The sequence below is a fragment of the Centroberyx affinis genome, unplaced genomic scaffold (assembly GCF_046629955.1).
Source record: "Centroberyx affinis isolate AG114_WGS23_722 - 3 ecotype Tasmania unplaced genomic scaffold, CSIRO-AGI_Caff_v1 ptg000270l_1, whole genome shotgun sequence".
In the NCBI taxonomy this organism is placed as follows: domain Eukaryota; kingdom Metazoa; phylum Chordata; class Actinopteri; order Beryciformes; family Berycidae; genus Centroberyx; species Centroberyx affinis.
Window position 1 is genome coordinate 557501 of NW_027278950.1, and position 23370 is coordinate 580870.

At 42.9% G+C, this 23370-nt stretch overlaps 1 protein-coding gene across 1 annotated transcript in view; it reads left to right on the forward strand.

Annotated features, from left to right (window-relative positions):
- Positions 1 to 21237, forward strand: part of LOC139668068 (cyclic nucleotide-gated channel beta-3-like) — a 24476-nt gene extending 3239 nt beyond the window's left edge. The window contains exons 8-40 of the mRNA XM_071547547.1: positions 19 to 112; positions 349 to 455; positions 748 to 811; positions 1312 to 1387; positions 1687 to 1711; positions 2228 to 2233; positions 3969 to 4308; positions 4577 to 4726; positions 4891 to 4944; positions 7293 to 7417; positions 8015 to 8172; positions 8519 to 8549; positions 11027 to 11095; positions 11153 to 11261; positions 11660 to 11671; positions 12913 to 12948; positions 13537 to 13635; positions 13821 to 13975; positions 15236 to 15309; positions 15355 to 15451; positions 16276 to 16484; positions 17143 to 17193; positions 17332 to 17418; positions 18007 to 18071; positions 18267 to 18389; positions 18699 to 18840; positions 19400 to 19559; positions 19649 to 19746; positions 19840 to 19923; positions 20036 to 20154; positions 20247 to 20393; positions 20683 to 20881; positions 21010 to 21237. Of these exons, the coding sequence (XP_071403648.1) occupies positions 19 to 112; positions 349 to 455; positions 748 to 811; positions 1312 to 1387; positions 1687 to 1711; positions 2228 to 2233; positions 3969 to 4308; positions 4577 to 4726; positions 4891 to 4944; positions 7293 to 7417; positions 8015 to 8172; positions 8519 to 8549; positions 11027 to 11095; positions 11153 to 11261; positions 11660 to 11671; positions 12913 to 12948; positions 13537 to 13635; positions 13821 to 13975; positions 15236 to 15309; positions 15355 to 15451; positions 16276 to 16484; positions 17143 to 17193; positions 17332 to 17418; positions 18007 to 18071; positions 18267 to 18389; positions 18699 to 18840; positions 19400 to 19559; positions 19649 to 19746; positions 19840 to 19923; positions 20036 to 20154; positions 20247 to 20393; positions 20683 to 20881; positions 21010 to 21237 (3593 nt within the window). The remainder of the gene's footprint in view (positions 1 to 18; positions 113 to 348; positions 456 to 747; positions 812 to 1311; positions 1388 to 1686; positions 1712 to 2227; positions 2234 to 3968; positions 4309 to 4576; positions 4727 to 4890; positions 4945 to 7292; positions 7418 to 8014; positions 8173 to 8518; positions 8550 to 11026; positions 11096 to 11152; positions 11262 to 11659; positions 11672 to 12912; positions 12949 to 13536; positions 13636 to 13820; positions 13976 to 15235; positions 15310 to 15354; positions 15452 to 16275; positions 16485 to 17142; positions 17194 to 17331; positions 17419 to 18006; positions 18072 to 18266; positions 18390 to 18698; positions 18841 to 19399; positions 19560 to 19648; positions 19747 to 19839; positions 19924 to 20035; positions 20155 to 20246; positions 20394 to 20682; positions 20882 to 21009) is intronic.
- Positions 21238 to 23370: the final 2133 nt, after the last annotated feature.

Below are 23370 nucleotides of genomic sequence, written 5' to 3' on the forward strand. Positions count from 1 at the left end.
GATCCCCTGCCTGTCCAGACTATGATCCCCTCCCACACATCCCGGTGGTGGAGATGGTGTCGGAGGACGAGGGGTCGGACGTGGAGAACCTGACCCCGCACTTCCCTCCCAAGTAAGGATAAACCACACACACACACACACAAGTATAGATCACACACACACCTGCTTAGGAACACCTTTATCCAAAGTGCCATATGAGGGTATATCAGACAGTGTTCGTACCTTGCTCTACCTATTGAGTTACAATGAACACACACACACACACACACACATAAATACAGATAGTCAAACACACCATAGGCCTGTATGGGACTGACGTCTCTCTCTCTCTCTCTCTCTCTGCTGTAGAATGGTGAACTGGTTAAAGCAGGCGATTCCTCAGCCGGTTATGCTGCCCCCTGGTGCCGTACCCCTAGAACCATCAGTCAGGTCCAACCGTTCCTCTCTGGACAAAAGTAAGCTACAACCACACACACACACACACACACACACACACACACACACAGACCGATGTGCCCATTCACATGCACACAACATGTAGCAGAGTCACCTCGCCTGAAACCTTATAAGCCTAAAAATTTCAATTAACCCAGGGACAGATTTGACTTGAGCTGAGTGCTAGATGTTCTGTATGTCTGTCATACACGCTTACACATGCACAGCATATCTGCTTCACATGCATACACACTGACACAGCAATTATCAATCACACACTAAGCTGTGTTTCTCTTTCTCTCTGCCCCTCAGCTCTGTCTCCACCTCCTGAATCTCTCAGTGGGATCTCACTGGATGCTGATGGCAAGGCCGCAGGGTGCGTTTGGTTTTGACCCCTCTCTGCCCTTTTTAACGAGCGGGAGTGACTCTCTTTCCCCTAGCACTTTTCAAGATGAAAGATGAAACTTTAATGATCCCCGTGGGGAAAGTAGTACATTGTTTTTGTGGAAACAGCAGGCTAGGTTAGGTGACCAAGTTTTAGCTTGGCACCCAAATGAAAAGTTGAGTTGCTTCCTCAGGGCCCAGGCTCAAAACATGCTCCAACATAATATTTCTCTGGTGAGAATGTGCTAGACATGAAACAGTGATTGATTGTGAGTGAGTGATTCTGATGGTGTGCGAAACCCGAGACTAGGCTTTCCTTGGCCAACAGTGACACATGAAGCTTCAGAGTCAGATTTACTGATGTTTTGCTTGAAATCACCTTCATAATTCTGAGGACAAGGATGTTGCAAAAGAACATCTCATATATCATGTGTCAGGCATGGCTCTGTACAGTGTGTAATGTATATAAATCACTTCTCCGTCTCTCCACAGTGTGGTTGGCTGGTTCGTGTCAGGACTGGGCCTCAGGATGCCTCAGCCTGTCACCGCACCCAAGGATGATGCTGCGGTAAGCTTTGGGGCCAACCAGTGCTCTCAAGTCAGCTCCATAGTGTTACGAATTCAGTGGTCATTTTGAATAATAAACCATTTACGGCTGCTGCTCCTCTTCCTTTTCCTCTTCTTCGCTTTCACCTGTCTATCTTTCATCCTGTTGTTCAGCCTCCTCTCTCTCCTCCTTCCCATCCATCTCTTTTGATTTTTTTGACTGTCATTATTTTTCTTATGAAAGCATGCTTTGGGTTGTATGAGATTGTATTGAAAGCAATTCCTCTTATACCACTTGCTGTTTTTTCTTTGTGCTCTCAGGGTGCAGCTGACGTTCTAAAGAAAGGTGAGTTTAAAGCTTTATTCACATGCTTGCATTTATGTTTTGTCGCCCTCTCAGATCCAGCTATCATACAAAACCCACTGTTTGCGATTTTCTTTGGACAATCCTGCAGTACTAATGCAGCAAGAGCTACCACTGTGCTGTAGTGCCACAATTCACAGTTCAAATAAGTGGATCTATATCACATCAATTATTTTCCACAAAGTGTTCCACAAACATCTCTTTATCTGCTTGGGGTGCTTTCAATTCAAGTCAGGCCTTGAATCAGGTTGAATCAAGGTCAAGTTATCAAAAAAATATAAAGGCTCCTTATTCCACCAATAAATGCAAAAAAAAACAGGATGATTTTGCACTTTCATTTATTTTGGCTCAATGAGATGCCACAGTGCTTTTGCTCAGAAGCCTTCATCAAAGCTTTTACTAGTGGAATGTGCCGGCCTTTCCTCCTTTTGGAGTAACTCAAATGGATCTGTTACTATCTGGCTCATGGAGAATATTGTATCTTTTTTATTGAAGCAGCCTCTTGTTTTTCCCCCCTAGTTTTTTTGGAAGGTTTGCGGTTTGAGCCAGACGGTGGGAGCCTAACTCAGTCCCTCTTCTCCTTCTGTTTCAGGGGGGAAGGCGCTGAGAGCCCCTTAAACAGCAGGAGGAGACGACTGGGAGACGCTCTGATTCACACACACACAGACAGACAGACACACAGACAGACAGCCAGACAGACAGACAGATACCAATACACATACTATTGGTAGAGCTACAGATACAATGTGCAGCTCAGTGCAGCATCCAGGCAGCTGTGAAACATTACATGAATATAGGGATATATTCAACTCACCTTACTGTACTCAATACAGTTGCGTATGAATGTATTATCAGATTATGTATGGTTAAATATTTTTTTAGCTTAACTAAATGTGTGTTGTTTGTATTTATTACTGTATATCTTTGTGAATTTGCACATTTTTGGTTAAATACAGAAACATTTAGACATTAATTTGAAAATAACATTAGATAGGGATCCTGGACAAAGGGTTGCTGGGACAATATATTTTTTTTGTTAGAATACTAATTACATGATTTAAATGTACATCAATGTATGTATGTATTCATGTTGCCATTTTCATATACAAAAATAGAACAATAAGAGATTAAAAGGTCCTGTAGGCTACTTATTCCAAATGTAAACACAAGGGTGGCCCTGCCCAGAAAATTAACAACATTGGATGATATACAATTTTCATTTGGGCAAAATGGCAGCTATGTTTATGATTGTGTTATTAGTAAACAATCAGGTATAAACCAGATCTCTATTTCTAATTACTGATTGGATGAGAATGTTATAAAAGTTTATTTTTAAGTTTATATTTATGTATTTATCTATAAATCCTACTCTTTAAGAATTTATCACTTGTAATTAATGTGCTGAAAGAAATTTCAGATTGAGTCTAGACTGTGTTATATCATAAACTACACAACATTAAAATAGGTGACTACATATAGACCTGCTTTGATCCACTTGATCTATTTCCATGGCCTTGAACTGTGAAATGTGGCCTAGGTGTGTGATGTTGTTTCTTGGTGTCGTTCTGTACATCTCATCTGACTTGATTTGAAAGAACCATGTTTGCTCACATTGAAAACATGATGACTGTCTAGCTGAGAGAAGTTGACGGGATAATAACACAGTGTAAGGATATTGCATTAAGAATAAAGATTCAATGTGAAATATTTGATGTGGTTGTTTTAATAATAACTTGACTTATGCATACATTGAATGGCCAAAGTCCCCCACACACACACACACTTCCCCCATACCTGTCACTCCTTTCTCCACCCATCTAAATTCTCATAGCCTCAAGCTGAAGTAAATCTAGAAGGTTTTGTTGAAAGACAAGATAAGCCTATCTTTCAAGCTCTCTAAAACTCTCCATGTAATTCAAAATCACCTACCAGTGATATGTAGAAACTTGAATCACTAGCAGTACTCCGCCAAACTCATATATTATAACCAGACAAGCCCTGCCTGAGACCCTGTAAGTCACAATATCTCCAGTGACAGACAGGTAGATTTATGCTCTCCCACATAAGCACAAATCCAGTATGTGATGTGTGTCCAGATAAAAACAGATCCACCGATATGTTCAGATTAAGAACCATGTCAATTAAATACAATAAAAAATAAAAAAAGTCCACTTCCACTACATTGTTCATTCTTTTAAGCCTGTACAAAATGACCCATGTCACCTTCTCACTGCTTCAGCCAATCTCAAACCTGACATGGTACTAGAGGACGTGGAGTCCGACAACGAGGGGCAGCTGAAGCATGAGGACCAGTCCAAAGCTTCAGCAGCCACGGCATCTTCCGCACCATTGGCTCAACAGCAGCAGGAAGCTGCTATTGAGACGGAATCCAATTCAGTGCCGGCGACATCTACTGATGCCAAACCAGAAGAGGCACCGCAACCGGAACCGGAGGCATCGGGGAGTGTGGAGAAAACATCTCAAGAAGATGCTGAGACCCAGACGGGCCGCTGGACGCCGTTTATTGACAGCATCAAGAAGGAGGCCGAAGGTGTGGCCTTAGCTACCATGGAGGAACGGTAAGGGAGGATGAACAGGCGCAGGTGGTTGGAGCTGCAGTCCTCGAGTGTTTGCCTTAGTCTCAGCTCAAAATGCACTACATCAGATCACAACATACATTATACAAGCCTTTATGACCACTGTTTGAGAGTCATGCCTTTCTCTGTTGGCCCATCTAAGATCTTTGAACTCACAGCTCATATAATGCACTCTACGTTCTATATGAAGTAATATATTTCCACGTATTTCATTGTAGTCGAGTCACATCAGTGTGCCCTCTCTCTTCAGCCTCCTGCAGGAGCGCACAGAGATGGCGCGTATGGCAGAGGAGGTGGCCAGGCAGACGGCTGAGACAGCCATCAGGCAGATGGCGGCTGAGGGCCAGTCCATTAAACTCTCACTGGGGAGTCAGGAACTGCTGGACGAGCCTGACACAGAGTAAGAGCTTGTGTGTGAGAAAGTGCATGTGACAAAGAATTAGCACGAGCGGGTGAGTGCATGTGTGTGTGTGTGTGTGTGTGTGTGTGTGTGTGTGTGTGTGTTTTTGGCACATGCACATCCCTGTTAAGTGATGTGTCACATTATGTGTTCACCATGACCAGGTTGCAGGTGCTACGAGATGAGGAGAGCGAGATGGAGCACAGTAAAACCACAGAGTAAGAACACATAAACAGAGAGGCTCCTCACCTTCCTTGAAATCCCTTCTGTTTATATAGTTGTGATGCTCTGTTTTAATTGTTTTAAATTGTAGTGCATCTGTTGACTCTACTGACCATACCATTTTACTTGAATACCGTAAAAAGCTCTTAAATGGTTCCATTCTTGGCTAATAGAACTTTCTCTGGTGTGGTAGGGAATGCCTCATCCTCCTCTGTTCATCTGTTGTCTGGTGTCCCCCAGGGTTCAATCCTTGGCCCCTTGCTATTTTCGTTTTATATGCTTCCCCTGGGTCATATTATTCGAAAACATAACATTTCTTTACATTGTTAAGCAGATGACATCCAAATCTATGTTCCTCTATGTTCAGTTATCTACCTAAAGCCTGGTGCTAGAAATCTGGACATAACATTTGATTCTGATCTCCTTCGATGATGAAGTTAAGAGAGTGGTTTAGGATTGCTTCCTTCAATTTTTTTCTTTTTTTTTATCATTTGCTAACCTTGAGAAGGATATCCATGCCTTAGTTTCTTCTTGTTTAGATTACTGTATCTCTCTCTACTCTGGTATCAGCCAGAATTCTCTCAAACGCTTGCAACGTGTGCAAAATGCAGCGGAGTAGGAGTCATATCACGGCTATTTTAGCCTCCCTACACTGGTTGCCTTTTAGTATTAATTTTAAGATTTTACTGTTAACTTTTAAGCCACTGCTTGGTTTGGTCCTCAGCTAAATATCTGCAGATCTTTTAATTATTTATTAGCCTAAGCTGCAGCCTCAGATCCTCAGGGACGCTCCGTTCTAAAGTCCAGGCTAGACAAAAGGTGTCTGGGCTTGTTCCATCGGAGTCTGGAGCCTGGGCCTTTTTAATCTCTGGTGACTTGTAGTTTGTACTTTATGACTGCATTTTTTCATGTTGTAAAACATTTGTAATATTTGTTTTAAAAAGTGCTTTACAAATAAAATTTGTTAGGCCTATTATTATTATTATTACATTGTGTAATTATAAGATTATAATAATATTATAATATATAATAATAATATATCATCATATTATTATTCTCCAAGGAAGGCCTCTGAAACAACCCTCAAAGCCTGACTTTAAACGTCTTTACAGTGCATTGATCATCTTTTAAAATCTCTTTTTTAAAACCCATTTCCTGTTTCATTACTAGTCATGTGTGAATATGTTAGTCTCCTTTCATGTTAATGCTCATCTGGCACAATCTATAATTTGTCTGCAAGTCAGGTCTTGCTTCAAATCCCGAGAGTTCTCGTTATGTGATCTCTGCCGCGCGGCGCCTCAGCATCATTCTGTCGCGCCATAGCAACCACAGCTTCCCTTGGCAACAGCCGACCCCCCCCCCTTCTCAACGGTTCCCCTGGTAACCGAGCGCGCCTGCTGCTGTTTCACGTCTCGAGACGCAGGGGGAAAATGATGGACGGAGATGTGATCGACTCTTTCCGCTGTTTTCTTAAAACTTTGCATTTCCTGATCGCGTTTCTCCGACCCCGCTACCGATTTCATCTCACATCCGATTCCGGGACGTTTGTGGACATTTTTTATCAGGATTATTAACGAATGCGCTCGAAATTATTGACAGTGAAAGTGAGTATCCTGTGATAACGCTCGTACTGGTCGTGGTTAGATAACAGAGTAACCTTTTATAGGTCAGAAGAGTATAAAAATTATATAAGCGAGGCATGTTTGGCCTATTATCTAACTTTATTCCTATCCTATTGTAAAGACTAGCTTGATGAGCTTGGCTGTTACAGGTGGTAGCTGAAGCTAGCTAACAATGAGTGAAGTTAATGATTGTAACGTTACTTTTTCCAGAATCAACTAACAGTCAAATGTGTGATAATTTAGTTGAGTCTGGTAGAAACACCATTTGTAGAAGAAATGTGTTTTGTGTTTGAATTTTCCCAGTTTGTAGGCTGTCATTCAATTAAGACTTTTTCCACCATTCTTTACATACGGCATGTGCAACCTCAAAAAGGATGTGTCAGTTAGCATATCTGTGTGTTTACAATGGGACATCACACATTGCTGTTACAAAGTATGTTAATAACATGCGGAAATGCCAATAGCCTATGTTGTGTTGAAAAGTAATACAAATGTGTGCTATCCCAATGTAGACACACAGATGTGCTAAATATGACACATCCTTCTTAAGAGTGCGTAAGACATCCAACCTACCTGTAGCACCATTTTATCTCCATCCCACTGTCTTCTAGTGGACCAAGTTGTGCGCCTGCTGACCGGTGGGCCACATGTGAGGCCCTACACTCTGCCAGCCAGCCTGATCCTGAGCCTGAGTCTGTTTTGTCCCCTATCCTGTCCTGTAGGAAGGAAGAGGGCCGTGTTGAGGAGGAGCAGGAGGAGGAGGAGGAGGAAGAGGCCGCCGAAGTAGAGGAGAGCGTCGCTCTATCTGAACCTGTGGAGACTGAAGAACCCTCCACCAAGGAACCAGGTAGACAGCAGCAGGCTCTGCCATCTTGTATTTTTCTTTTTCTTTTTTTGAATAGGCAATATTAACAAAATCCATTGTGGCTGACAAGTGATAAATCAATGCAGATAGCATAGTAGGCCATAATCCTAATATTTCTATAGGGATTTAGAATGTGTCTGAGTTTATAGTGATGTTATTGTTCTTTGCAGTATGCTTTATCTCTCATGGTATAATATTCCTATATAGTAACATTCCTATAATATGTGTTCCTATAGGGACTTACCATTTTTCTGCAATATTTGTATAGTAGTATCCCTCTAAAATGTATTATTGGATAACTTTTTCATAAGGAAGGAACCAAAACATGATGGACTGTATTATGGCCAACAGGATACTGGTCACACAGCCTTGCGTGTTGATTTGGCGGCTATTTCCAAAGCATTTCTTTGACCCTTCATTCAATTTGGGTTGTGAAGAAAATCAAGGATCACTCTCTACAGCTGTACAGTATTCTAATATATATATCTCTCAAACTCTAACATTTAAAAAATCCAGAGCCAGAGGAGCAAGCAGAGCCACAGAAAACCTCCCCTTCTCCACCTCCAAATCCTGAACCAGCTGAAGTCTCTGAAACTAAAGCCTCTGAACCAGACCCTGAACCACAACTAGAAGCCAAGACTGAAGAATCCGCTTCAGAAGCTGAACCTGTGACCCAGCAGCCGCAGAAAGCAGAGGAAGGAAGCCAAGGCACCAACGCTGACACAGCTGGTGAAAAAGTAATGTGCTCTCAGTCCCCCCTTCCTTCCTAGATCTAGTTCAATTGCACTCATACTCATAGCGAAACATTAAACCATTTCATCATATGATTAATGCTTATGATTCTTACATGACCCAAAGGAGAAGTTTAGTCTTTAGCTCCTAGCCCCAGGCTCATGAAAGATACTCATTTTGTTAGGTGGAGGTCCCACCATACACACACCTGAGACCCATTTTGAGAAACAATAATTTCTACCAATCCAGTTATGTCACATCTATGTTCCAACTGATAATTCATTTTCATGATGCTCAGTTAGACCCATTATTCCCCTGCCATTCACTCACATACTTTTGTGTTCTTTGTAGGAGGAGGAAGCTGCTGGGGAGGGCAGTGGTGGTATGTACTATTCTTTTTATGTATTCTTTTCTTTCTTCCTAATGAAAATCTTTCTCTGCTTCTATCAATGACCCAAGGTAGAGCGTTCATATTGGCTAATAAGCAGTTTCGTTCCTGTCTGCCTGACTGACTGGTTGCGTTGTGTCAAACTGACTGGCTGCCTAATTGATTGTCTTTCTTCCTGCTTGCCTACATCCAGACAATCACTATTATATTCCAGTTTATCATTGTATTCTGGTGGAGTGCCTGTCTGATGGCCTCCAATTGTCACTAAAATCTAGCCAAGTCAACCTGACTGAAGGCCATGATAATTGGCAATCTTTCTGACTGACTACCTGCCTGTTCGACTGTCTGCTGCACTCGTCTCCCACCTAGCCTGACAGATTCTTTCCACCTGACTGACTCTCCGCCTGTCTCCTCCCTAGCCCCAGCCAGCTGCGATGCGTTTAAGAGCTGCCTGATGCGCATCCCCCACGTCTCCGAGTGCTTCGGCAACCTCAACGCGTTCTTCAAAGAGAACGGCATCTCCCCTCCCAAAATACCCCCCATGCCCAAGCTACCCACCCAGCTCTCAGACGTTACCAAGCACTTGCCCTCCCTACCCCCCGAACTGCGCCAAGAGCTCTCCCAGATCCGGCTCACGCAGGTCCCCCGGAACATTGCCCAGACGCTGACCGAGCTGTTTCCCCGCGGCTCCGAGGGCTCGAGCGGCCAGTTCCTGGGCCTCTCCGTGCCGCCTCAGGTGTCCAACCTGTCCCAGACCCTGTCCACCATCCCGCAGAAGCTCTCCCAGATCCCCAGCCGAACGCAGCAGTACTACCTCAACGTCCAGCAGCGCCTCAACAGCCTCATGCCTCATGATGCCTAAGAAACAACAACAGCAACAGCAACAGCAGCAAAAACAGAATCACGACAAGAATCAGCAAGACTTAGAACTCAGCCGGCTCGTCCGACACTCCCCTCTCCCTGCTCCGCACCACCCTCACCTCCGGTCCCGCTCCCCGTCTCCCTCCTCCCCCAACGGCAGCACCCTAGAGCTGCCCAACGTGCCCTCCTACCCCCGCCTGCCACCCATCGTCAGCCCCCCGTCCAAACAGCTCAGCAGGCTGTCGGGTCTCTCTAACCCGGCGTTCTACATTGAAGATGATCCAGACATTTCAGCATTAAGACCCGCAGGTGAAAACATACTGCATACACTGCACATAGGTGAGCTCAGCCCTAATGGCCTCAATCCAAGGACACTCACTGTTGTCTAACAAGATGTGGAATCAATATGATGAATTAACTCCAAAATTAAATCAACAACTGATTGCAACATAATTTGGCAAAAATGATCATATAATCATAAATTAGCATGCAGAAAATAAAAACAGCTGAGCTCAGACAGCATGTTCAGCAGTATGCAAGTATTCAGAATGAAAGACAGCTGTTGTGTCTTGTGGCGGTGGATGTTTCTCCGTTTCTGTTCGTTCTCGATAGAGGATCAAATGAGAGAGCTGCCATGCCTCAGATAAGCGAGGCATGGCAGCTCTCTCATTTGATCCTCTATCGAGAACGAACAGAAACGGAGAAACATCCACCGCCACAAGACACAACAGCTGTCTTTCATTCTGACTATTGCATTAACTGGACCAGAAATAAACACTTTTAAGAATAGTTCCACACACATTTTTACTACAGATCTAAAAAAAAAAAAAACGTTTTATCAGAACAGATAAAACTTTTTTAAACTGATTGTGAAGGGATACATCCTGTGATAAACAGTATAACAGTACACCAAAGAGGTGTGGCAGTGTTGCATGAGCCAGATTGGTTTGCCACATGAGTAAGCTAGTCCACTCAACTGCCAGCGCACCCATACGCATGGCCTAGTTCTGAATTCGATCCTCTCACATTAGCCCACTTTAGGTCCAGGTAAATCTGCTCCCACCCCGCCCTGCCCTGTCCTGTCCTCCCCTGTCCTCCCTGTGCTTGCATTAGTGTCCTGCTATGCTGCATTGCCACAGTATGTATCACAGTACTGTACATGCAGCAAGCATGTGTTATCATGTCGTGTTGTTGCAAGTTCATTTAAATCGATAATTATCTTACCTCAAAATCTATTTCTAAGCTTTTTACCTGTGCGCACTGTGGTTGTCTGTGTTTGTCATTCTGTGTTAGTCTCTGGTGTTTCTCCTCAGTGTGCACTGGTAATGAACAATGAGCTTATCTTGCATTTGTATCATGTGTGTGATGGAGATATAGTGTTCATTTTTGTGGTGTGTGATTTGTCGTGTAAAGCTAAAAAAAAAGCCTAAGTATCGGGACAGTAAGTTATAGTTGCCATTGTTTCAAACAAAGATTCATTTGGACACTTATAAGGAATATTCAAACCTGACAGTCTTTCATCTTTTCACTGTCCCAATGCTAATGCATTTAACTTGATTTTTGTGCCACACTGAAGGACGACAAACATATTGCATCTAACAACCCAACAGAGAGCTCCAGACTCAGCCTTCGTCCTGCTGTCAACGTAGAGGATGTCGACTCAGACCACGAGAAAGGAGGTGGAGGAGGAGCAGGAGGAGGTGAAGGAGGAGGAGGATGTGAAGGAGGAGGAGAAGGAGGAGGAGGAGGGGTGGATCAGAGTAGCATCCCCCAAATCCTCACCCCTCAGGACCCCAAACAACAGACCCTCACTGTCCCGGTGACCCCTCAAGGAGGTCGTCAGAGGTGAGAGATAGTGACTCTAAGTCCATTAACAGTTGGAGACTTGTTTATATAACCAGCTAAGACTTATTTTATAACTCATTCACGTATTCTTCATATCTAATTTGTTCACAATTTGTAATAACAAACAGGATTATGCTGTATAGTGTGGAAACACGGCAATTTTGGGAATCTACCTGCTGTCACATGCAACACTATTTGTTGCTTTGTAAATAGGATAGTTTATGTTGAATTGTGAGGTTTTTTTTCATAGGTTTTGGACCATAGTCACTGTGAATAAACGATTTGAAAGTGTAAAATGGGTATCATACAGAAAAATTTGCATCAGCGATTACAAATTCCAGTTTATCCTCTAATATATGTGTGATTGTTTTCTTTCCCCCCATGCTTTGCATCTACAGTAAAGATAAAGAGTAAGGATAGTGCATGGATATTAGAGTTATAGTTGTGTCCAGTGTACTGTATGCTTTTCATTTTCTTTCAACAATAATTACCCTTTTCCCCCAATGACTCTCTGTAGATATGCATATCTTATATGCATTCTTACCAAAGTATTCCACAAGAGAATTGAAAGTAGCGTCACTGGGATATTATATTTTGGTTGTACTGAAGTGATAGCTTCTCTGTTTGAAAGTGAAGCGTTTCCATCCAAAAGATAAAATCCACCATGTGAAAAAAAAATACCCTTACAAAATGATTGAAGAAAACTCTTATTGGATATCATTTTGGTTATTAGCAATTGTAAGACATTTGTTTATAAAATACTTACAAATTCAATGACAGAATTGTGTTTTTGACATACTAAGTCATGGATATATGATAACATTTTTGTGTTTTTATCATTTTGGAGCGCTTCAAATGTTTTCCCTCTGTATAGTGGTTTGAACATGGCCTCTACTGCCCTCTACTGTCCATCTTGTTGCTGTACACTCCTTGCCATCTTTTGTGCATTGTTCTAATGTCCAGAGTTTGGTTTCCCAGAAGCATCATTGTTTTCCAGTGTCCTGCAGAAATCTTATATAAGCCAAAAGTCCACCTTACAAGGAGTTTTTCCTTTGGCACCAGTGCAATTTTGACATTTGCATGGAACTATCAATGGTGTGACTTGGTCCCAGGGTCATGAAACAATTTCCACACATAGGAGACAATGACAGCTGTCAATTTAAATTACAAAAAAAGGAGAGAAAAAAAAGAGATGGGGTTTCTGCAGAACACAGACAGTTTGTCCCATTGGTATGTATGCATGAATCGTGTCGTCGAGTGTTTCTTACTTTGTGTTGTTCTGTGTTGTGTGTTCTTCTGTTGTATTGTGCACTGTACCTATGTGCTGCTACTGTCAGCTTTTGCATGGCTCTCACTGATTTATGTGCTTTTGACTACTATATGGATGTTAGTCTAATATAGTAAATGTCAATAAACAGATATGTGATGATCTTGCACTTGCATTGTCACTGTGTCACCTACCTGTAGAACACTGGAGGTGTTCTACAGGTAGAACACCTCCAGTGCTGGTGTGTGTGTTCTGACACACACACCACACAAACTCTCTCTCTCTCTCTCTCTCTCTCTGTCTCTCTCTCTCTCTCTCTCTCTCTCTCTCTCTCTCACACACACACACACACACTTCAAATGCTGGCCTGACCATCCACGTCAGTAGTGGAAGGAATCGTAGGACTATCTGGACAAAGATGTAAGATATTCACCCAGTACTAAATGAATCTCATCCAGTATCCATCCATACATACAGTGTGCTACCCAATCTTATCCATCAATACAAGCATCTGCATTGTCAAGTCTTCACTCACTCATTAAATTATCGTTTCAAGTGTTGTCTCATTTGGGATTCAACCACTGTATCCGTTGTCAATCTATGACACAATCGCCCCACAATCTCACACTTGAACTGTGTCAACTGCATCTCCATCATCCATCTGCATTTTTGCCAGTCATAAATATACAGGGAATGATCTGAGAGAGCATGAAAGTAGGTGGCAGGGTGTAGCTTTCATCATTGTTAGAAAACTTCAAAAAACAGTTTTCTCATTACTCCAAATAATAGAATAGAATAGAAAAAACTGAGTTAGTTTTCACTAGTGTCTGTTTTACACCAGCTGTTGTATTGTCAATGTGACAGAAAGCAGGAGCCTCGTTCCATTCGAAGGCAAGATACACTGTGGCATCTAATACCCAAGCAAAGACTCCAAAGACACCACAATCTGAGCAATGCAGCGCTGTCAGTTGACCTAATGACATTGCTGTGTGTCCTTCACCTTCACAGTAAGAGGCTGCATTCTCAGAGCGAGGATGATGATGATGAAGGAGGCATACCCGTCAGAGCCTGGCCCAGCCAGTCCAGCCTCTACAGCACAGATGACGTGTGAGCACAGTGCACACACACACACACACACACACACACAGGCACACACACACACACACACACACACACAACAAACAAACCAACAAATATGGAAAACTTTTGGAGTTTTAAACAGATAACAGATGTGATAAACAGATCAAATCATTTCAACATCATCTAATATTATTTCTGACTTTGTTCCCAAGTCTGAAAGAGCGTCCAGCGTCTTCGGCCAGTCAGACCAGCACAGTGGTCAACGAGCGTCTTCAGGAGCTGGTCAAGATGTTCAAGGAGCGGACGGAGAAGGCCAAGGAGAAACTCATAGACCCTGACAGCTCGGATGAAGACAGTGTTGCCGCCTGTGAGTAAGAGTCTGTCTCTCTCTCACTCTCTCTCTCTCTCTCTGAGCTGGTTATCACTGCTAAGAGTGACATACGAAACCTAGCACACTAGCAGAAACAATGGAATAGTAGTAGATAGCACCGTTGGCCAATAGCAGCTGTTGCCAGGGGTTACAGTATATTTTATTTCCAGGATAAAACACTCAGCCACACCCAGCCCGCTACAACTGGAACTGCCCACTCATTAAAGTCACGCCAACATCCTGGACTGTCCTACACACACAAAAAAGCCACATCCATACCTGAATCTGCCCACTCACAGTCACACACAGGTGAGTAGAAGCAGCAGTAGCTTCCGTCCCTGTTTGCCACCTCTCCCGCTTCGGCCCTGAAGTTGTCCCACCAGTCCCCATTCTAACCTATACAAGAAGTGTTGGCTATCAGCATTTGTGTAGTTCCCCATTCCTTCAGAATTGGGCGCTATTGCAGTTCCTATTAGAGAACCTTAGGTGAGTATGAACCTTAGCACAATCCTTGTACTAGCAAAGTTCCCCATTTGCATTTAAAGCATAGGGCAGATGATTTCAATCACTGCTTTGTACCTGGAGTCCAAACTGTGGTCCACATTCACTAAGGCTGTGCCATTTATTGCACCTCATTTACTTAAGAGCTGAGAGTTTTCATCTTATTCACTAAGAACTGTATGCAAATCCAGTTGTGGCGCAAACAAGCCCTCAAAACACTGTCACAACGCTGCCTAAGCAAATAGCCCCCTATATTGCCAGCTGCAGGTGCAAATTGCATACCTCAGCTATAAAACTAATCTACTAAGGCTTAAACCCTTGTGCCCTTTTATAATTGGAGCACTCTCTGATCTGGTCTGATCTGAGATTCTGGGATGGTAAACCCTCAGCTGACGTCTTACAGTAATGACGGCAGCCATTCTGAATGGTCTAAGTCTTTGTGCAGTCTTTCAAAGGATCTATGTGCTACAGTAATTTGGGAGTTGGTGTTAACAATTATGTGGCCAAATAATGAGATTTACATATAATTTACATTTGTATAGCCATGTCAGGTGCAAAGAGGCTTTAATCTTTTTTTGACCAGTGCTATTAGGCAGCTTTCCATTCTTTGTGCATGGTTAGTGAGCGGTATGACATTCAGATTTGGTCATTTTAGAGATCTAGCGTGCAAACCTTTAGTGAATCTGGACCTGTGTGTTTATGATCTCTCTCTCACCTGTTCTGACCTTTAACCCCTGCCCTCTCACCTCTCCCCAGCTCCTCCTCAGGCCTCAGCCCCGCCTCCTGCTCCTGCAACCCCGCAGGCGAAGGAGGGTGAGCGGGAGGAGCAAGCCGGCCCGTCAGGAGGAGCAGCAGGAGGGGAGAGGGAGGCGGAGGAGGAGCAGCCGAGCCGCTGCTGCAAGGTGAAAACCCCTCGGTGGATACGAGCCTGTATGCACTACCGCTTCCCCGCCAGCATCGACCCTTTCACCAGTGAGAACCCAGCCCGCCTACTCCACCTCCACTGCTGCCTGTCATACTGCACAGTAGAACCTTGTTTATCCAAACCGCCCAGAAATGGATGCCATTTCAGAAAGTATAGAGAAAAAAAAAGGAATTTCAGGTAAAGGCCTGTTTGAAATAATATATGGCCTACAGTCTCTTCTGGCAGTTCCCAATTGTTTTTTATAGTTTTCAGCCAGTCCCAACCCAATTTATGAAATAACACAATATTTCCCTAACTATTGTGGTTTGCCTGGGATGGGACTCAATTTTGGGTTGAGAAACTTGAGAAGCTTTTCAATAAGGAAATTAAACACTAAGACCACACACAATCAACTGCATTTATGCCCATTCAATAGATTGATGGATTAGGGATGTGAGGTTTGGATAAAGGAGAACCTACTGCACTATCCTTTTTCTCTGCTTCCCTTACTGTGATATTCATGCTATCCCCATGCTTTCTGCCTTTGCACCCAACCAAATTCCACCTGTTGAGAATTTTGCATCAGCCCAGACTAAACATTGTTAGCCATAGGCTTGAGGACTGGAATAAATTACATCCCCAACTCTGCTGATTTATTTTTTCCCTTCTTCCTGCCACTCTCTATTCAACCTTACATTCGCTTTCCATCTTATTCCTTCTTTCCTCTTTTGATGTCATGTTCACCAGAATGGGTTGAACTCTCTGCAATGTGTGGCTGATTCTGATCCTGAATCCTGCAGTTTTAGTAGTTACCGTCTCTGTCTCTCCTTCCCTCCACACCTCTGGTAACATCTCTCCTTTCCCTTCCATCCATCTCTCCCTCCCTCCCCAGACCTAATGTACGTGCTGTGGATGTTTTTTGTCACTCTGGCGTGGAACTGGAATGTGTGGTTCATCCCGGTGCGCTGGGCCTTCCCCTACCAGACGCCAGACAATATTTACTACTGGCTGCTCACTGACTACCTGTGTGACCTCATCTACATCCTGGACATCACCATCTTCCAGCCGCGCCTGCAGTTCGTTCGCGGCGGGGACATAGTGGTGAGTGGGACGATGGCAGCCGTTAACTGAGCGCCATCGCATGGTGGGAATCATCCCGTTTTCAGGTGCTGGGTCCAAAAAAGTGAACAATGAAGAGAAAATTTGAGGCGAGAAAATGTAGGACAACACTATGCTCCACTGCACCTTTATTCAAAAATATATACAATAGACAAGGTTTCAGCCCAAAGGTGCAGTGGAGCATAGTGTTGTGCATCCTAGGTTTTCTAAAGAGTAAAAGCGGACATGTTTATTCACTACCAATACACTGAAGTCAATTTTATCCCTACACCAATTTTTTTAGTAATTTCTCTTGGGGGTGAAGCAACAGTGCAGAGCATGTAAAAAGTGTTCCTCTATACAGTGGCTACATACTGTATATAGGATAATATAGCATTAGAAAAACAGAGGGGGACTGTGGTCTCATGGATGATCTGGTATCACAGACAATTTTATAACACATTGAAAAGAAGAAATAATCGCTTTATTTATCAATGAATAGTTGTGGTGACATTATACTGTATAAGTATGCTGTATATCAATGTTACAGTAAGATTTATGAACATTTAAAATGAGTTTTCCCTTTCTGAAAATGTAAACTTGATGAGACAAACTACCTGGCTCATTGTTAATGTCTACAGTTCTTTTGTTTTCATTACAGTTTGACAAAAAAGAGATGAGAAAAAATTACATGAAGACCAGACGCTTCAAGGTAAGAGTGTAGTTTTAAAGCTGCAACTAGTGACCAGAAAAATCTATTTTTGAGTGTGTTCTGCTTGTCTGTGTGTCACATATCCATCAATCAATCAATCAAGTAATTGATCAGAGTTTGCACTTTTCTATGTTTCAGTTTGATGTAGCCAGTCTTGTTCCCCTGGAGCTGTTCTACTTTAAAACTGGCATCAACCCTCTCCTCCGCTTCCCCAGACTGCTAAAGGTGAGGCTGCGTATTTGTAAATGATAACTACCCGCCTAATATTTTAAATAGCTGAGATATTGATAGTTTGTATTAAACCATTGTCTAATATTCAACCAGGTTCTTGATTTAGCCAACAGTGCTCTGTAACCACTAAGCAGGTGCATGTACAGTATATTCTGTAAATTAAAATTTTACCTTTATTTATCCAGAATAGGTTAACTGAGCATACTTGCTGTTTTTCAGCAATAATATGGATCAGATTTATTGAGTTGCACACAACCAGATAACATTCACAATATCAAATACCATATCAGTAAGTATGGCACCATAACAAATGAAGCGTTCATTTCCAAAGCTTTATATACCCATCTTGGAAAAAAAATGCTTACCTAAGCTTCATCATTCAATATTTCTAAAGACTAGAGATTCCAGTCTGTATAGTAAGTAAGTCCTGTCTAGGACCTGAGTTAACTGATATCCTTTAAACATTTGTTTTTGTGCTGTCAATCATTTTGTAGTAGGTGTCACTTTTTCAAATGCTGGATAGCTCATTTTGGAACAAACCCTTTTAAATGTTTCTCTGTGTTCCCATCAATGTCTCTCCAGATCAATTCCTTCTTTGAGTTCAACGAGCGTCTAGAAGCCATCCTGACCAAAGCCTACGTCTACAGGTGAGATGGCGCCTGATGGTGTCTCACTGTATGTTGACTACTGTCCCATTCTGTGCTCCCTTTTCATTGCATACAATACAGGGATGAACCTCAAAGACTGAAAATAATTCCATCCTCCTGATCTCTGTCTTTTCCTCTCTCTCTCTCTCTCTCTCTCTCTCTCTCCCTCTCTCTCTCTGTCCCTCTCTCTCTCAGGGTGATCCGCACCACCACCTATCTTCTTTACTGTCTCCACTGTAACGCCTGTCTCTTCTACTGGGGCTCAGCCTACGAAGGACTGGGATCCACCAAGTGGGTCTACGATGGCAAGGGCAACAGGTTGGTAGGACACACACATACACACACACACACATATACACATACACACACACACTTCTTTTCTTCTCTTCCTCTGCTCTTTCAAACCTGATGTTCTCGTCTTCAGTTACAGAGCATTCATGTCACAGATCTGTTTCTCATTTGTTCTTTAGTTATGTCTTTTGACACTCTATTTAACATCCTATTTCCATATCCTATTCCAGTATAACACTCCTGCCTATCTTGTTTATGAGCCACTGTCTCTTTCCCTGTACTACCTATCGATGTTTCACCTCCTGTGCATCCTGTCCCTCTCTCTGCTCTGTCCAGCTACATTCGCTGTTACTACTTTGCGGTGAAGACCCTGATCACCATTGGGGGTCTGCCGGACCCCACCACCCTGTTCGAGATTGTCTTCCAACTCATCAACTACTTCGTCGGAGTCTTTGCCTTCTCCATCATGATTGGGCAGGTGGGTTAGCATGTGGTGGACACTTTTGGCCAAAGATTTAGATACCAGATTCACATTGAAAAGGGATAGTTATTAATTGGAAGCGATGCAATAATTTCCTTCACCACCTCTCAAATATCCCTTTTCAATGTGAATCTGGTAGGAAAGGTAGGTAAGGGGATTTGCTCTCAGACCATCCCCCTTCTTGAATGTGAACAAAAAGCCTTGTATGTCCAAAAAAACCCAAAAAACAAAATCCACTGGACTTAAAATTCAAGATGAGTAGTGGGGTTGGATGAGTAGCAAAACTTATTCAACTCTTCAATTTTAAGTCCAGTGGATTTTGTTTTTGACTGTTGATGACTGAAATAAATCTACACAGACAATAACCCTCTAGTTTTTAAGTGCCGGATCAAAATAAGAATCACTTCTCCAAGAACACTGATACCACATAGACACATCTCTTTGTGTGGATCAGACATGAATGATGCTTTTGTCACATATGTAACAGTGTTAAGTTATCATTTGCCAATTTGTATGCTGTCTCTTGATTGGCTAATTTTGCCCGTTTATGACTCAGATGCGTGACGTGGTCGGTGCGGCCACAGCAGGCCAGACCTACTACCGCGCCTGTATGGACAACACTATTAAATACATGGCCTCCTACCGCATCCCCAAAGACGTCCAGAACCGTGTCAAAACCTGGTACAACTACACCTGGCAGTCACAAGGCATGCTGGGTAAGGAGAACCTAATGTGTGCATGTGTTTTTTTTATGTATATCTGACTTCCTCCATCATACTGTACCTCATACTGTATCTGTATCCAGATGAACAGGAGCTGCTCACTCAGTTGCCAGATAAAATGCGTCTGGACATTGCCGTAGACGTCAACTACTCCATCGTGAGCAAAGTCCCTCTTTTTCAGGTAGGCATCATTAAAAACAGAAAAATAGTAGAATGTAGGAGTAGAATCAATAGACCAGGCAATTTCTTATTTGTCTATCTTCCCTCTTGCCAGGGTTGTGACAGACAGATGATCTTTGACATGCTGAAAAGCCTTCGCTCTGTCGTCTACCTGCCAGGGGATTATGTCTGCAAAAAGGTACATATGCATTTCTGTGTGTGTGTTTTGTTTATGTGTATTGCAAAGCTTGTTTCTTTCTGTCCCTTGTTGTTTCTCTCTCTCTCTCATCCTCTGTTTTCCTCTCGTTTAGGGAGAGGTGGGTCGGGAGATGTACATCATCAAGGCAGGCGAGGTGCAGGTGGTTGGAGGACCGGACGGGAAGACCGTGTTCGTCACGCTCAGAGCAGGATCGGTGTTTGGAGAGATCAGGTGAGCAGGTTTTTACAGGTGGCGTTAGGTGACCGATGATGATGAAAGTGTTTTGTCGATCACGTTGTCAATCTCCGCTCTCTGCTCGGCAGTCTGCTCGCAATAGGCGGGGGGAACAGGCGTACGGCCAATGTGATTGCTCATGGTTTTGCCAATCTCTTCATCCTGGACAAGAAAGACCTGAATGAGATCCTGGTCCACTACCCTGAGTCCCAGAAGCTGCTCCGCAAGAAGGCCAGGTGAGAGAGAGAGAGAGAGAGATACTCATTCCATTACAACTGCTGAGCATTCAAATTCTTTGTGCACTTTTTTTCCAGTATACTGGAAATAATTTGTACCTATTTTACACTGGAATGACTTTCCACATAATCAAAATGAATGCCTGCATCTGTATGATTTCCTAAACAATCTTCATTATGTTGGAGCAACAGTCCAAAAATGGGACTTAGACAACAGCTTCTTCTGTACGTAACTATTACAGTTTCATGTGTTTCCATGTCTGATAGTACTGATTGTATCCAACCATAGGAAGATGCTGACGAAGGGCAAGAAACCTGAGCCCAAAGAAGAGGCCAAGGACCCCCCGCAGGCCCAGGCGGCCCCCGCCAGGGCTGAGACCCCCAGACTGCTGAGAGCGGCCCTGGAGATGACAGAGAAATCCTCTGGACTTAAAGGAGCTTTGGCTAAAGTGAAAGAAAAGACCAACAAGTCCAGTATCTCGTTACAGGTAAACACACAGATACTGAGCAGTCCAATGAATGATGAGCATGCACAAAAATTATACACACACAAAACACACACGTAACGTAAATCTTCTCTCCTCTCCTCTCCTCTCCTCTCCTCTCCTCTCCTCAGCCCTCCATCTCCTCTTCCCTCCCTCCTCCGTCTCCCGCCTTCAGCTCCGGACCGGACGGAGAGACGGCAACACCGTCACCCGTCTCGGCCAGCTCCGCCACGCTTCGCTCTGCGTCACGTTGCCGTGGCGACAGAGAGGAACCGCCTGCTGTCGACCAAGGGAAGGAAGGGGGCAAGGAGGAGGAGGAGAAAGAGGGAGGGAAGAGGAAAGAAAAGAAGAAGTTGTGATGATTCTGTAGGAGACGAGGGAGGAAGAGAGGACGGAAGAAGGATGGAGCCAAGGAGGGAAGGGAGTATGGAGGGAATGAAGGAAGCAAGAGGGGTACAGATGGCAGGGAGGGGAAAAAATAAGGCTTGGTGACTTGCTTTTCTGGACCTGGACTTCAAGGAAAAGAGGGAGAAACAAAAAGGAGGAAGAAATGAAGAGGAGGTAGAAAGAAGAGGAAGAGGAGGAACTCAACAACTCCAGATTCTCTGTTCAGTTTTTTATCCCATTGCCTTGTGTTCTCCAGTTAACCCCAAGTCATTGTTGATCATCTCATTATTTGTTAATCTGCTGTAGGAACAAGCCATTCTTTGCCTGGTTACCTGTTCAGAATTCAAACTCACTTTACTTTAGCTGCATTGAATTTACAAATTGGCCAAAGTTTGAATTCAGTGCAGCTGCAGTGAAACGGGCGAGTGTGAATTCTGCGTGGGTCGGCATAGCTAAGCCATATTAGTAACCGATCTAAATGTTGGAGTTCTACAAAAATGAGAGGATGTTTTTGCTGTTGTTGTATACTAAATGTTTACAGATTGTTTTTGTAAACTTGAAGGTATAATTTGCCTTATATTTTTGTCATTCACCTTTGTGTTGTGTCGGTGTATGTAGCTTGAGCTGATTATGTTTCCTTTGAAAATCAGTGCAGTAATACTGTAGTTGAGGTTATGATGTATATGAACATTAAAAAAACGTGTTCAGTGATGATTCATACTTACAGACTGATAGGCTGACAGTTCAATGTTAGGTCATCCCAGATTATCTGATATAGGTTTTCAGTCTAGCTTCAATTTGTGATCATATATTTACATATAAATAAAGCAATTCCAGTATCATCTAGTTTCTTCTTACCTCAATACTGGACCTCACATTCTAATACAGATATGATTTCTCAATGTAATCAATATATCAGTAATCACTAAGTTAAAAAAATGTAGCTGTCAATACATTTCGTACCTTTGATTTACACATTTGACATGTACAGCGAGTGTTTTTATGTTCATATAAGTTTTGTTATATGTTTGATATGATTTGTACAGTAATGTAAATATATTTGTTTTTTGATGTTTAGATGAAAGGCATTCTCATTTTCCTGTGTAATCTAAAATGATTGTGCTGCTTCGCAACGTCACAACATACATGCATTCTAAAAATGCAGAATGTTTTTTGTGTGTTTTAAATGAGTATATAATACAATAATAATATATGAAAATGATAATTTCTGTATAGATGCTTTGCTTATTGATACAGCCTCAGAAAATGGGCTGCTTCAACCAGCTACCCATACTGCCAGACAATCTGTAGATAGGAATATGAATGTTGTTTTGCCCTTATGGTTGTGTGTGTGTGTGTGTGTGTGTGTGTGTGTGTGTATGTGTGTGCGTGTGTGTGTTTGGGTGTGTGGAGAAAGAGGGCAGGGTGATAGAGCATTAGAGATTCTCTAAAAATAGTGTGTACAATGATGCCCTTAAGCTTGCTTTTTATTGTCACTGCTGTCTCTGTAGCCCTGTCTTTTGTGGATTTTATTCAAATAAACGACTGTTTTCAACATATTTCAGTTCGAATTTTACATCTGACCAACTATGATGGCTTCTCCTTTTCCTGAAGGTAAAACAAGTTTTTGCTCAACAACCACAGCAGTTGCAGTCACTTTCCGTTGAGTCAGATTGAAAAAGCAATCATTGGAATAAAATCATGAAGAACAGTTGTCACAGAATTGGGGTCAACTGTAAAGAAAATGTCCTAGATTCACTTCAAGTGATATCACCACAGCACCATGGAAACACCAATCATTGCTATACCTGCTGTATCCATATCTATTGATGTGGGCCGTGGCAGAGATGGAAACTACCTACAAATGCTGGTGAAGGTAGGCTGTGGTTGTTCCTCCTCCTTCATCAGCATGGCCCCAAGGAAGAGACCTTCATTTCCCACAAATCTCCGCCCCTCCCCCGTGACGTCGGAGTGTGTGTTTTGGTTTTTGCGGTCAGCTGATCTAGATAGGCTAGGTGTGAGCGCAGCCAGTCCTACAAGATCGCTACGTATCGTCGGTTCTCGCGAATCCGAAGTGGTTAATTTCATTGAATGGCATAGGTGGG